Source organism: Anomaloglossus baeobatrachus, chromosome 8, assembly GCF_048569485.1.
Source record: "Anomaloglossus baeobatrachus isolate aAnoBae1 chromosome 8, aAnoBae1.hap1, whole genome shotgun sequence".
Lineage (NCBI taxonomy): Eukaryota > Metazoa > Chordata > Amphibia > Anura > Aromobatidae > Anomaloglossus > Anomaloglossus baeobatrachus.
Window position 1 is genome coordinate 92,099,758 of NC_134360.1, and position 15,182 is coordinate 92,114,939.

At 49.5% G+C, this 15,182-nt stretch overlaps 1 protein-coding gene across 1 annotated transcript in view; it reads right to left on the reverse strand.

Moving 5' to 3' along the window:
* GRIN2B (glutamate ionotropic receptor NMDA type subunit 2B) overlaps positions 1-15,182 on the reverse strand; it is a 935,536-nt gene that overhangs the window by 91,419 nt on the left and 828,935 nt on the right. Inside the window, exons 8-9 of the mRNA XM_075321904.1 lie at positions 8,024-8,177; positions 7,709-7,834 (exon numbers count right to left, since the gene is read on the reverse strand). Of these exons, the coding sequence (XP_075178019.1) occupies positions 7,709-7,834; positions 8,024-8,177 (280 nt within the window). The remainder of the gene's footprint in view (positions 1-7,708; positions 7,835-8,023; positions 8,178-15,182) is intronic.

The following is a 15,182-nucleotide window of genomic DNA, read 5'->3' on the forward strand; positions in this document are numbered from 1 at the left end:
TGGACCCAGAGAGTGTACGTGAGGAACACAAACTCCTAACCGAGCAGTTCATAGAGGGGCTCCTGTCAGATGCCCACAGGACCCAGCTGCGTATCATGGTCCTGCAGAACCCTGCTCTGGACTTTGCAAAGTTTAAGGACCAGGCCATCCGGGTACTGAGAGAATCTACACCGAATGACCCAGTACCCCTCCGGCCTCTTGCTATCACGTACCCCGGGGTGGTGCCTGCAACACGAGCCACTGCAGGGGCTGAGGCGCAGTCCCTGGATAAGGATCCCACTGCAGAGCTCAGACAGCAGGTCCAGGAGCTGACCAAGACTGTGGCTGCCCTTGCCAAGACCGTGCAGTCTCTACAAGTGACCCCATCGCCTGCAAGAATCGAGTTGGCCTCCAGCCCAGATGACGTCCCATGGATGCGACAGAGGAGGGTTCCGCCGACCCGAGGCAGAGACACAGACCGGTATGATTCAACGGGACAACCGATCTGCCGCCGCTGCAGCCAGGCGGGCCACATTGCACGATACTGTCCTTTAAATGGGCCGAGCCTGGGGCCAGGAGCCGACCCCCAGGTGTAAGGAAGCCCGGCTCAACACCCAGCCGCAGCAAGTATGTGGGAGGACGACCGGTCCTTCCTATTGTGCTGGATGGGATCCCTTTGAATGCCCTCCTGGATACGGGGTCCCAGGTAACAACCATCCCCTACAAACTGTACAAAAGATATTGGGCTGATTCAGACATTGACCATGGCCCAGATGATGATTTAACAATTGTGGCCAGTAATGGTCAGCCCTTACCTCAAATTGGGTACAAAGAAGTAACCATTAAAGTGGGGCGGGTAGAATTGCCGTGTCAGGGGATGATAATTGTAGATATTGATCGCAAAGAATCTGACCCATTGGTAACCATTGGTACAAATGTGATAGAAAATTGTGTTGCCGAAGTGATAATTTTGTTGCAACAGGCGTCTGAAACTGCCAGCTCCGGGCAGCAGCGTGCCCTACAGAGGGAGATCAGAGCCCTGATGAGGAGGCAGCAGGTAGAGCTGGCCGGAGGAGAAATTGGCAGTGTGAGGGTAAGTGACCCCCTCCCCATTGCAATACCCCCAAGAAGTGAAATGTTGATATGGTGTCGGGCAGCAATAGGCCTCAAGGGTCAGGATTACCATGCCTTGGTAGAACCGGTGTATTCAGACAGCAGGCCTGGAGTCCTGATAGCCAGAGGGGTAGCAGACGTCCGCAAGGGGAGAGTGCCCATCCGTGTCCTGAATTGTGGGGAGGAGGAAGCCAAATTGCCCCGGTACGCCACTGTAGCAAAACTGTACACTGTCAGCAACAACACCATCAAAGCAGTGGAACCCTTGATCCCGTCCGACCAGGCGGAAGACAATGGCTCCAAGGGGCAGCTGGAAGACTGGTGCCAAAACTTACATGTGGGCACCGACTCCACCCCCTCACACCAAAAGCATGGGGTTTACCGGGTGGTACAGGAGTACGAGCGGGTCTTCAGCAAACACCCCCTAGATTTTGGGCAGGTGAAAGGGGTTAAACATCAAATCCCCACGGGTGATCATCCTCCCGTTAAAGAGAGATACCGCCCTGTACCCCCCGCACAGTATCAGCGTGCCAAAGAAATGTTACGGGAAATGAAGGAGGCTGGGGTTATCAGAGATAGTTGTAGCCCCTGGGCAGCTCCACTAGTGCTCGTAAAGAAAAAAGATGGTACAATGAGAATGTGTGTAGATTACAGGCAAATTAACCGCATTACACATAAAGATGCTTATCCACTACCCAGAATAGAGGAGTCACTAACAGCCTTAAAGTCAGCTAACTATTTCTCCACCTTGGATCTCACCAGTGGGTATTGGCAGGTTCCCGTGGCAGAGGCGGACAAGGAGAAGACTGCATTCACGACGCCAATGGGCCTCTGCGAGTTCAACTGTATGCCATTCGGGCTCTGCAACGCCCCAGGGACATTCCAACGGTTGATGGAGTGCTGCTTGGGCCACCACAACTTCGAAACCGTGCTGTTGTACCTGGATGACGTCATAGTCTACTCCAAGACTTATGAAGACCACCTGAAGCACTTAGCAGAAGTGTTTGAGTCTTTGTCAAAATATGGCCTGAAGATCAAGCCGTCCAAATGTCACCTCTTGAAGCCAAAGGTACAGTACCTGGGTCATGTGGTCAGCGCAGAAGGTGTGGCACCTGATCCGGAGAAAGTCACCGTAATCAAGGACTGGCCAAGACCCACCACGGTAAAGGAGGTGCGGCAGTTCCTTGGGCTGGTGGGCTACTACCGAAGGTTCATTGATGGTTTCACCAAGATAGCAGCGCCCCTTCAAGATCTCCTGGTGGGCCAGCCAAAGCAGGCTAAGAAGCAGAGCCCTCCCTTTGAATGGAGCAGCCAACTAGAAACATCCTTTGTCCAGCTGAAAGGGGCTCTCACGGGAGAAGAAATTCTGGCCTACCCTGACTACAGCCAGCCGTTTGTACTGTATACAGACGCCAGCAACGTGGGCCTGGGAGCCGTGTTGTCCCAGGTGCAGGGAGGCAGAGAGAAGGTGATAGCGTACGCCAGTAGGAAGCTTCGGCCCACAGAAAGGAATCCAGAAAACTACAGTTCCTTCAAGCTGGAGTTCCTCGCTATTGTTTGGGCAGTGACTGAACGCTTCAAGCACTATCTGGCGTCGGCCAAGTTCACCATCTTCACGGACAACAATCCGTTGACACACCTGGCAACAGCCAAGTTAGGTGCGTTGGAACAGCGGTGGATGGCCCGGCTGTCTAACTTTGACTTTACCATCAAGTATCGGGCTGGCAAGAAGAATAACAATGCTGATGCGCTGTCCAGAATGCCTCACTTACCCGAATCTGGAGAAGACCTGGATGAACTCGAAGAGATAGAGTTACCGGCTTTCCATCATCAGGGTGTTTCCCAGTGTGAGCATGCTGTGGGAGTGAAGCGCTCGAGCCAACACGAGGTCTCGGTTAACCCATTACTCCACCATAATTGGGAAGAAACACAGAATGGTGACCCGGCCGTGCGATTGGTCAAAGAGAAGCTAGCGCAAGCTGAGACCCATCTTGGCCCAGACGCTCCAGAGGAAGCCCAGCAGCTGTGGAAGGAGAGGGGACGACTGTTCACCTACCAAGGCAAGCTCTGCAAGAGATATGTCAACTATCGAACAAATGAACTTGTCTGGCAGATAGTGGTTCCGCAGAGGGATGCTCCAATGGTCCTAGCAGCGTATCATGATAACGCAGGACACTTCGGGTGGAAGAAGTTGGAGGCCTTACTCCGTGATCGGTTCTACTGGGTGCACATGAGAAAGATGATCGAGAAATGGTGCCGAGACTGTGGCCCGTGTAACTTGAGGCGGAAAGATGATGCCAGCCAAAGGTCTCCCCTACAGCCAATTGTCACGAAGCAGCCCCTGGAGTTGGTGGCCCTGGACCACGTGAAGTTGACACCAAGTCGGTCAGGCTATGTGTACGCCCTCACCATTGTGGACCATTACTCTCGTTTCCTGGTAGTAGTGCCTGTGAAGGACCAGACAGCCAGGACGGCAGCTAGAGCGTTCCAGGCATCCTTTTGTCGACCGCACGGCTATCCGGAAAGGGTACTGACGGATCAGGGTCCTGCATTCGAGGCTGAAGTGTTCCAAGAGTTCTGTAACATGTACGGTTGTAAGAAAATTCGAACCACACCGTACCACCCCCAGACCAATGGACTGTGCGAGAAAATGAACCATGTGGTTATTGATATGCTGAAGACCCTACCGCTGGAAGAGAGGAACCAATGGCCAGAAAAGTTGCCAGATCTGGTAGACCTGTACAACCACATCCCAGTGACTTCGACCAACTGCAGCCCCGCTTACCTGATGCGAGCCAGACCAGGCAAGTTGCCTGTAGACTTTGAGATGGGGACTGTGTCGCCTGAGGCGGTTCAAGAAATAGAGGATTGGGATGCAGAACGGCAGCAGCGGTACCGTAAGGTCCAGGAGTGCGTGGAAAGGAGCCTGTCTCAAGCAAGAACGAGACAAGAACAGCATTACAATCAAACAGCCCCAGCAACTCCCTTAGCACCTGGAGAACAAGTCCTCAAGAAGAAGCGGAAGACGCATAAGTTGGATGATCAGTGGGAAAACGAGCCCTACACCATTATCCCCTCCAACTTTGACAATAGTAAGGTATGCCTCATAAGCAAAGATGAAGGCAAGACCTGCCAAGCAATTTCCCGAGACCGCCTGAAGACGTGCCCTGAGCGGTGCAAAGTTCAAAAGGAAGTGGAGGAAGTTCAAGAAGAGGGGGAAGAGATGATACAAACAATCCTCGGCAAATTCCCCAAGACTTGGACCCGCATAAATGGTGCCGTAGTGGTACCGGTCCTGACGTTCCCACAGTTGGTCGAGCCAGAAACAGAACAGGTTCCGGATTCACCCAAAGAACCGTCCGCCCCGACACGAGGTGACACGCCAGCAGTGGAACAGGAGGATCAACCCCCTGTCAGTGGTGAACCTGTCATACCCTTGGCGACTCTTAGACCACATGGGCGATCATCATGCATACCTATTGGGGTTAGGCCTACCGGTAGTGCTGAGATAGGAGACACACTAAGTAGTCAGGGACAAACACCAGAGCTACGCAGGTCCCAACGCAGCACTCGGGGACAACCCCCTCTAAGGTATAGGGAATCAAATGTATAAAGGAGAAAGAAAGAGTATTTATTGGAATGTAAATAGTTATGCGAAATGTCTGTAATGTTGTGTACAAAATGTTTTTCTTTTTCTTTGATTGTGAAAATGGACAATTGGGCCACTGGACTATGGGTGGCCAACACCTAAATTGTTCATAGTTAGCACCAGTGTGCTCGACACCCCTGAAGAAAAACCCGTCCGGCGTGCATAGAGTGGGGTCATCAATGCTCTGACGCACGCCCAGAGCCTACGTTGGGGGTTTTATCGCGGCGGGTCCCCCATGGAGCAGTGTAATGGACACCCGGCAGGGAGCCACACTGGACTCTTATAGTACTGTTTGAATTTGTAACGTTAAAGAGAATGTGCCTCCCATATTGGGATGAAATGTATGACATGTTATGTTTTGTTTCCACAGTCCGGGAGTACTGAATTTAACTAAGGGGGAGTGTGGCGCCCTAGGACCTGGTCGCCACAACAGCATTGCCCTCCCAAAGGGTTAATGCTGAGCCTGGAGGTAATTGGGAGATCCATTGGCCAGCAGGTTTAACACCCAACACAGTTCTCCCTCCGGCCAGCAGGGGGAGCTCTGAACCTGGAATTCCAGGGAGCCTTCCTCTACCTGACCAGAGGGAGGAAGTGGAGTCAGTCTGAAGGGAGTAGTGAAAGTGAACAGACGCAGAGTGAGCTGTCCTGTGAATCTGGGGCCTAGAGCTGGAGCAGCTTGGCCCAGAGAAGCAGGAATAGCTGAGAGGCAGCAGAGAGACTCAGACATCGGAGTCTGTGGTTGCCAGGGTATAAAATCCGTCCCTGGTAGCCGAGTCCGAAGGGCAGGAGAGCTGCAAGCCCCTGGCCCAGAAAGATCCAAGGTACAGCTGCAGCATCAGGGCCCGGTGTGGACTCCAGCGGAGAAGCACCAGAGAGAGGGTCTGCGCAGCCACCTACAGAAAGAAGGGACGTGCCATCGGTCCCAGCAGCAAAGAGGGCCATTGCTGGATTCAGAGAAGCAGGGTCCTATCATCACAAAGCAAAGTACAGGAGTAGGCCTCATACTCAGCTGGCCAGAAAGATCATCCCAAGTACTTCCAGGCCGACCGGATCCCCATCACCACCTGTAACGGTCTCCCAGGACTGGACTGTTCCCAGAGTAAAAGAGGAAAAGGTAAAGAGACTGTTGTTTGTGCCTGGTTCTTTCCTCGCCTGTCGGCCCTGCACCGTGTTAGCCACACAACACCATAGACTTTCACGGGCACCAACGGTATCCCGGGGCATCGCTCCACCTGTGGGGAGCAGTACCATCATAGCTGTCATAACATCACCCCGGAGTTCTCCCATAACAGCGGCGGCTTAATAGCCGCATACCACAGGTGGCGTCACGAACATTAACTCTAACTCATCAGCCACATATTCAACTGACACCCACCAGGGCCACGGAGCCGGGCCCAGCCACCACTGACTACCACCGGACTAGTCCGGCCCGGCACCGGGTGTCCCATAGCCCTGGGGTGGGCGAGTCACAAGCAATTCAATCTACCATAGAAAACAAATGACCTAGCAGGCCTGCGAGGCCCCAGGTATGCGTTCTAGGGTTAATAAAAAAGCGAAGGGGGAGTCAGATTTACATAAATCTCATCCACTTTGCTGGAAGTGTAATATTCTGTGTTTTTTGGGTACGGAAATAATGCACCAAATACCCATTGTGGGGACTTAACAAAATAATCCAACTGATTCATCAAATACATGCTATAATATTTATGAACCTTTAGATGCAGTCTATTGGCTTTACAAAGACCCAACTAAGAAACTACAGAACACTGCATGTCATCTTGAGGGCTCGTACAGACGACCATATCTTGGGTCCAAATGTGATCCATCAAAAAATCAGAACTTACTTGGACCAATGTTATTCACTGGGGCATGTCCAATTTTTTCCTCGGATCGAGTGGTCAGAAGAAAAAAAACACAGCATGTACAATTTGCCTATGAGAATTTAATGGCATATGGGTCAACAAAAATCAGACTGCACTCATATGACATCAGAGTGCAGCCTGATTTACATGGACTGACCGAGTGGAGAAGATGGAGAAACTTTTTTTTTTTCTACTCTCCACATATGAGAAAAAGGGATCCTTGTCTGATTAGAGTGTGATTATCATGATTGGACAATTTTTCTTGGATAAAGGCAATACGGTTGTGTGAATTCAGCCTGCAAAAGGCTCTAAAAATAAGTATCTTATTAGCCCCCGCCTTTCTTTCAGTTACATAGGTTGAAGAAAGACCTTCCTTCCTTCCTTCCTCCACCAATTATACATTTTGTCATTTACAACCAACAATGTTTTGTGTACTGAGGAAATCATCCAGCCCTTTTTTTAAAACTTATTATACTGTCTGCCATTACTACCTCTTGTGGTAGGGCATTCCACAGTCTGACTGCTCTAACTGTAAAGAACCCTTTCCTATTTAGCTGCCGGAATCGCTTTTCTTCCACTCGCAGTGAATGCCCCCTGGTCCTTACTATTGTCTTCGGAAGAAATAAGTCATATGTTAGTCCTTTATATTGACCACACATGTATTTATACATATAAATGAGATCTCCTCTGAGACATCTCTTTTCTAAGCTAAACAAATCCAACTTTGCCAACTTTGCCAACCTCTCATCATATGGCAGGCCTTCAGTCTGTGGCAATAATCTAGTTGCGCGCCTTTGAACTGACTCTAACCTCTGAATGTCTTTTTTAAAATGTGGAGCCCAAAACTGTATCGCTCCTCTTCTGGCTGTAACAGACATCACAACTTTGCCACTGCCATTGATTGAATTTGGCTAATCTCTGCACATCCTATTCTTATTGGATTTATCCAGTGGCTGCAATAGTGTCATGTTTTTCACTATTGCTTCCAGTATTTGGCCGTGGTTCTCCTATGCCATCTCAGAAGAAAAATAATCCATGTAGACTGGCAAGGAATCAAGGGAGTATAAGAAGGAAAGCGGAGGAGACCAGGAAGTGTTCTTCTCACCTCGGCCATCTGCAAGGCACCTGTTGTACCCCACTGGACTGAAGTACTCGAATACAAACACCGCCACCGCAGACACTATTAGGAGCATCACAAACATCATGACCCAAACATCGGCACTGAAGGGCTCTGTAAAAGAAAGAGAAAGATTATTATTAAACGATTGTAGGTCAACAGCTGAGAGAAGAATGGAGGATGAAAAGAGCTGGAAGGAAAATGATGATGAAGGTAGAAGAGGTGACGAATATAGGCATATTAGGATGGTCCAAAGATATCGGACAGCATAATATTGCAAGCAATGTATCTTCTGTGAATTACCAAGAAAAGCGGAGGGAGAGACTGTACCATTGCTTCTTGATACCATGACACTTATACCAGTCTCTATAAATGGTACAGAAAAATCCACCACTTCTGAGCGCTCCTCATTGATTGTAAGGGACCCGACAGCCATGTATGCTCGTTTCGTTACCACCTAATAGATATCAAAAATTGTGGGAGTTATTAAATCATAATGTGATGAACAGAACAATACACAGAAACAAATTTTGAGAAGGCAGAGATGACTCCACCACCTGAGCTGGACTATACTTCACAGCATTCCCACTCGAGGTTAAATAATTTACCAAAAAGTGAATTACTTATAATTAGAACAGTGAAGTTATACATTAGTTATGGATAAAAAATAATAATTTTCATTTCTCACTTATGTGATTTATATTCACTCCTTATTTTTCTCTGTTTTGTGTTTATTTTTATTTACATGTTAGTAATTAAAGAGACCCCTAACCATTAATAACTTCTGGCTTGTTGACAGCTGTGATTTTTTGACAAATCACAGCTGTCATTAATCCCTTATATTACCCCAATTGCCACTCCTCCAGGGCAATCAGGATGAGCTGGGTAAGCGACAGGAATGGCACATCTAATGGATGTGCCAATATTGGGAGGGCTGTGGGCTGCTATTTTTAGGCTGGAAAGGTCCCAATAACCATGGGTCTCCCAGCCTGTGAAGACTAGCTCTTACCTGTCTGCTTTATCTTGGCTGGGTATCAATATTGGGGGGACCACATGCTGTTTTTTAAAAACCATTTATTTAAATAATTTTAAAAAAGCCTCATGGGATCCCTTGTATTTTGATACACAGCCAAGATAACGCACATAGCTGGGGGCTGCTGCTTTATCTGCACTGTGTATCAGGGAACCCTATGGTATTTTTACAATTTATTTATTTATTTTTACACTCCACTTTGGGGACCCAGACAGCTAATGTTAGGACAAGTAATCACAGTAGTCGGCATGCCAGCAGTATAACTGCAACCAATCACAGATGCTATCAGAGAGGGTGGGTGGAGGAAACAGTGCATATTCATAAGGTTAAAGCAGTGTGACAGCCACACAGAAACTCAGCAAATATAATTGTCCTGCTTTAATCCCAGTTTTGCTTGCTTTTGCAGCCCCCTAGCCCTTACTACCACCATTTTACAGCACATAAGTCTAGGTTCCCATAGATTTATATGTGGTTGGGGGTTTGGCTCAAGTTTGGGTTCAATTCCGGTCCTGAACCGGACTTTTTTTTTTTTTTTTTAAGTCTAGCCGAACCCAAACATCTGTGGGTTCACCCGTCCCTAATGACAACCCATCCCCATATAACCAGCATTTGGATTTCATCACAATGTCTGTTTTTGTTTGTTCACCCGCTTTTTTAGGATTGACAACAAGCTCTCCATGGGATTCACATCTGGGGTGTTTCCTTGTCATTAACCCAAAATGTCAATGCTTTGGTTACTTAGCTATCACTTTTGCCTTGTGTCATGACCTCCATCATGCTGCAAAAAAGTATTGTACATAACATAAGCAGCTTGCTCCTGGAGGAGTTATAGATCCCAATCTTTATTCACAACAGTAGAATTAAGTGAATTTATTTGCGTGAAAATGAATTCTTCTCAAATTTGACAAAAGTCAGTGTTCTCCAAAATGTATTGTTTAGAATTCACTCCATGCAAATTCAACAAGATAGCAGCCATATCACCACCATCAACAAGATAAAAAAAATAAAAAAAATATTACTCATTCCACTTCTCAACTTCCAATCACCTCTACTTTGAGTTCTCCCCCGTAATGGTCCTCACCACATCTTCTTGTAGCAAGAGAACACTGAAACCGAGGGACCCTTCCTACTAGGCCGGGACTTTTGATGTCATGTGCTCCATGATCTTATGATGTACAGTCTAAGCTGGAACTTTCAACCATGATTAAGCCCAAAACGTCTTGGGTAGAGTTGATCGAAGCCGCCAAAATCCGGGACCAGTGGATCACTGCCGGATTGAGAAAAAAAATCTGGATCCGCTCCGGATTCCGGTGCCCATATAAGTCTATGGGGACCAGAATGCTGAGATTAATAATGTTTGTGGATGGGATAGGGGGGTAGGAGCATACTTACCCGAGGCTGTGTCATGGCAGCAAACTCCTACCGGGTCACGCTTTTCCCTTCCGGAGCCGACAATTCAATATTATTGTTTTGCCCATCCACTGGTGCATGTAATTGGTTGCAGTTAGACGCACCCCCACCCTGAGTGGCAGCGTGTCAGCTGACTGCAACCAATCACAGGCGGCAGGACGGCCGGTGGGCGGGGAAAGCAGTGCAAGTGTCTGCGGGTTAGTATGGTGAACGTGCATGTGTTTCAGAAACACATGCATGTTCCTGTCAGAAGTGTGCAGCTGTGCCGGTGATGCAGCTTTTTTTATTATTTAAATAAATTAAAAAAAACGACAGGCAGTCCTTCCCTAATTTTCATCCCCAGGCAAGATAAATCCGGCTGGGGCTGGTATCCTCGGCCCGCGCGGATCCGGAATTTTACAGTTTGGATCCACTCAGCCCTAGTCTTGGGCATAGTTGCAGCTGGAAGTTCAGGCCTAAGATGAAGATGCCTGAGTTTTAGAGTGAGGGGACAGTTAGAAGAGACGTCAGGGAGAGTACAGGAGCTAGTGAGCAGTGGAGGTGAGTATTAAGGTGATTATTGGTTGAGGTTTTTTTTACATCTTACATTTATGATCAGGGCCGTATTTACCATTAGGCACTTGAGGGCACGTGCCTGGGGTGGCGCCTTTCAGGGGGCGGCGCCCAGACCAAAGCTTAAAAAAAACCAAAACATTTTTTTTTTTTTTAAATCTTCCTCCCTCCTCCAAACTCTTTATTAAATCCGGTGCCTTTTTGGAGGAGGGAGGGGGCGCTGCAGTCATTTATAGTCGCGTCTATAACACTCGAATATAAATGAAACTGTGAGCGCGCTGGCATTTCCGGGGTCAGAGGAGCTGCAATCAGCTCCCCGCCCCGACGTGCTGCCGTGCACTCACTGTGCAGAGGTCACAGCAGCGTGAGGCAGCGCCGCGCAGAGGAGGACGGGAGATGGAGCCGCTGCCGAGCAAGATGTCAGATCCTGCCGCCACCACCACCACCGCGGAGAACGGGAGATAGAGCCGCCGCAGAGGAAGATGGGAGGTCCCGCCGCCGAGAACGGGAGATGCAGCCTGGAGCAGGTAAGCGCTTTACAGCCGAAGACAGCGCCGAACAAGCAACCTGGGGGGCGCGCGCGCGCAACATGGAAAATGAGGGGGATGAGGCATGATGTGGGGGCGCAACATGGAGGATGGGGGGGATGAAGCACGATGTGGGGGCGCAACATAGAGGATGGGGGGATGAAGCATGATGTGGGGGCGCAACATTGGGGATGGGGGGATGAAGCACGATGTGGGGGCGCAACATGGAGGATGGGGGGATGGAGCATGATGTGGGGTCGCAACATGGAGGATGGGGGGGATGAAGCATGATGTGGGGCGCAACATGGAGGATGGGGGGATGAAGCACGATGTGGGGGCGCAACATGGAGGATGGGGGGATGGAGCATGATGTGGGGCGCAACATGGAGGATGGGGGGATGAAGCATGATGTGGGGCGCAACATGGAGGATGGGGGGATGAAGCATGATGTGGGGGCGCAACAAGGAGGATGGGGGGGGATGAAGCATGATGTGGGGGTGCAACATGGAGGATGGGGGGGATGAAGCACGATGTGGGGGCGCAACATGGAGTATGGAGCAGGATAGGGGTGCGCCTGCATTGGTGATGGAGCAGAATGGGAAAATGGGGGGGGGGGGAATGAGGGTGGTGGACAGTATAGCGAATGAGAGTTGCAGTATTGAGAATGGGAGGCATGGTATGGAGAATGGGAAATCATGGGGAGGCTTGGTATGGAGAGGGCTTGATATGGAGAAGGGGCAGCATAGGGAGCGCTCAGTTAGGAGCCTGGGAGGGCTCGGTATACATAATGCGAAGCATAAGGCTCATTATAGAGTGGGGACATCATGAGGGGGACAGTGAAGTGGGGGCTGCATGGAGAGGTGGGGACAGTGAAGTGGGGGCTGCATGGAGAGGTGGGGACAGTGAAGTGGGGGCTGCATGGAGAGGTGGGGACAATGGAGGTCATAGTTCATAAGTGAGGAAGGTCTGGAGGGTATAATTCAGTGGTGAGGACAGTGGGGGTTTTCATTTGAGGGGGCAGTGTAGTGGAAATGTTATAGGAGAGAATGTGGAGGCTGTATACTATAAGTGAGACGGTGTGAGGTCATTTTTTGTGGTGAGCTCAGTGATGGGCAATTATTTATTCTTGGGCACAGCCTTGGGCTTACTTAGGGTGGTTACTCTTTAGTGAGGAGAATTATGAGTCTGTCACCAGGTTTTTGCCACCTAATTTGAGAGCAGCATAATGTAGGGGCAGAGATCCTGATTCCAGTGTTGTCACTTACTGGGTTGGCTAGTGTAGTTTTGATAAAATCACTGTTTAATCAGCAGTAGTTATCATTACAGGACTACTTGGTGTGCTGCAGGTAGTCCAGCATATTCATGAGCTCTGTATAGCTGTGAGATCTGCAGCAGAGAAAATGACAGCAAACAGCTCAGTAAGTGACACATTGCTGGAATCAGGGGCTCTGTCTCTACATTATGCTGCTCTCAGATGGGGGAGCAAAAACCTGGTGACAGATTCCCTATACGGGCACCATTGCATTATGTGCTGCAGCAGACCAAACTAGAGGGAAGTCTTGGGAGACGCAGGACAATGTGTTGCTAAAGCGGGCTTTACACGAGACGACTGATCGTGCGATGCATCGTTGGGGTCACGGTTTTCGTGACGCACATCCGGCATCGTACACGACGTCGTCTCGTGTAACACCTCCTAGCGACGCAGTATCGCTCACAAATCGTGAGTCGTGTACTTGTTGCTAGGTTTCATAAAATTGTTTAATTAAAATGGCGCCGGTTGTTCATCGTTTCCCTGGCATCACACGTTGCTCCGTGTGACACCCCGGGAACGATGAACAGCAGCTTACCTGCCTCCCGCGGCACCCGATGGCTTAATGGAAGGAAGGAGGTGGGTGGGATGTTTAGATCCCGCTCATCTCCGCCCCTCCGCTTCTATTAGCTGGCTGCCATGTGACGTCGCTGTGACGCTGAAAGTCCCTCCCACTCCAGGAAGTGGACGTTCGTCGCCCACAGCGAGGTCGTCCGGAAGGTAAGTACGTGTGACGGGGGTTAAACTAGTTTGTGCGCCACAGGCAACTAATTGCCCATGACGCAAAAACAACGGGAGCGGGTACGATCGATCGTGCTATCGCACAATCGGTCGTCTCGTGTAAAGGGAACTTAAGAACGATGACATTATACTTTTAGATAAATCAGTTTCCCATCTTTGGCTGCAGTGTTAATGCTGCTTTAAAGGGGTTTTCTCACATTGGAAACTTACCCCCTGTCCTTGGGATGGGGAATAACTTTCCAATCGCTGGGGGTCCGACTACCATGGCCCCGAGTGTTTCCGTGAACCATAACATGCAGACAGAATGGATTCCGGGAGTAAAATTTCATAGTCCTGTCTCCTGAGCTGTGCACTTAAGAGGTCTTTTGAGCAATTGGTGGGGGTCTCAAGTCCCACCCCATGATGCCCCTTCTCCCTACTGAGCCCACCTCTGCCCTACTAATCTCCTCAGAATTAATGGACCTAAACATATAAGATCTCCTCCAAAAGTTAAGTCTACTGCCTACGATTAATCAGTATTGTGGTTACTATATGGTCCACAGTCTAATGATGGCTGGTAACAACTACCAGCATCTCCTTACCTGTTACGGTTGCTGCGAGCACTGGAAACTATGTCCAGATTTCTTGCTACTGCACATGTGCGAGCGCTGGAGACTAAGTCCAGATTTCTTGCTACTGCACATGTGCGAGCGCTGGAGACTAAGTCCAGATTTCTTGCTACTGCACATGTGCGAGCGCTGGAGACTAAGTCCTATCTTGGAGCCATTGCACATGTGCGGGTGACATCATCGCTGACACGAGGTCACATGTCTCTGACACCTTCTATGCCGATTGGTCGCTGGTCATGTGCTTGTGACGCCTTGCTCGGTGATAGGCCAGCATGACGTCACTCTTGTCATTCTGGCAGCGGATTGGCTCTGGTGTCCTCCATCTTGGATGAGGCACAGAGTCTATATAAGACCCTGACACACGCCGCATGGCGCTCAGTCCTCTTGGTTCATGCATGAGGGTAGACGCCCTGTGCACGTTCCTCTAGGCATTCCTCTGTCTATGCTAGGTGAGCGCTACTGGCAGGGTAGCGTTCTTATACCTTACAGCTTCGGCTGCTGTCCGTATCCTTACCTCTTAGGGGAGCGGACATAGGCAGGTGCCTGAGGCACATGGTCTGGCTGGGCCTTGTGATTCGACTCGTAGGTGGACGTTGCCGCTAGGGTAACGTTCCTTATACTGCGTCTGGCAGTTGTTCGTATCCTCGCACACTAGGGGAGCGAACAGAGGTAGGAGCTTTGTGCGGCTTACGCTGCTGTTCGTCTCTTTTGCACCACTAGAAGAGCGGACCTAGGCAGGTGCCATATTTAGTGGTTCGTGTCCTCGCACACTAGTGGAGCGAACGCAGGTAGGAGCTTTGTGCGGCTTACGCTGCTGTTCGTCTCTTTTGCACCACTAGAAGAGCGGACCTAGGTAGGTGCCATTTCGCACACATTGCCTTTGTCTCTGTGATTATTAACAGAGATCATTCCACACACCCTCCAAGTAAGGGAGGAATTGCTTTACTTACTTATTATATCCTTCTGTGAGTTAACAGAGGTATTGGTCTCTGCCATAGTCTGCAGCAAAGTCTTTGCACGGTGGACCCTGACTGTCTGATACTCCTTTACGTTATTATCAGACAGCCCCCCGTAACATTACCATTGTTAAGGACATACTGGGAGTTGTACGTTAATGCAATGTATATATGTATATTGGTCTAACCTGACACTGCACTTGATTGCTGTATGAAGTTGGCAATGTATTCATGTACTGATGGTGGTTTTGGTGATGTATCATTGTCTTTAGGGTGGGTTTTATTGTATTTAGGGTGGTTTTGGTGATGTATTACTGTATTGACAG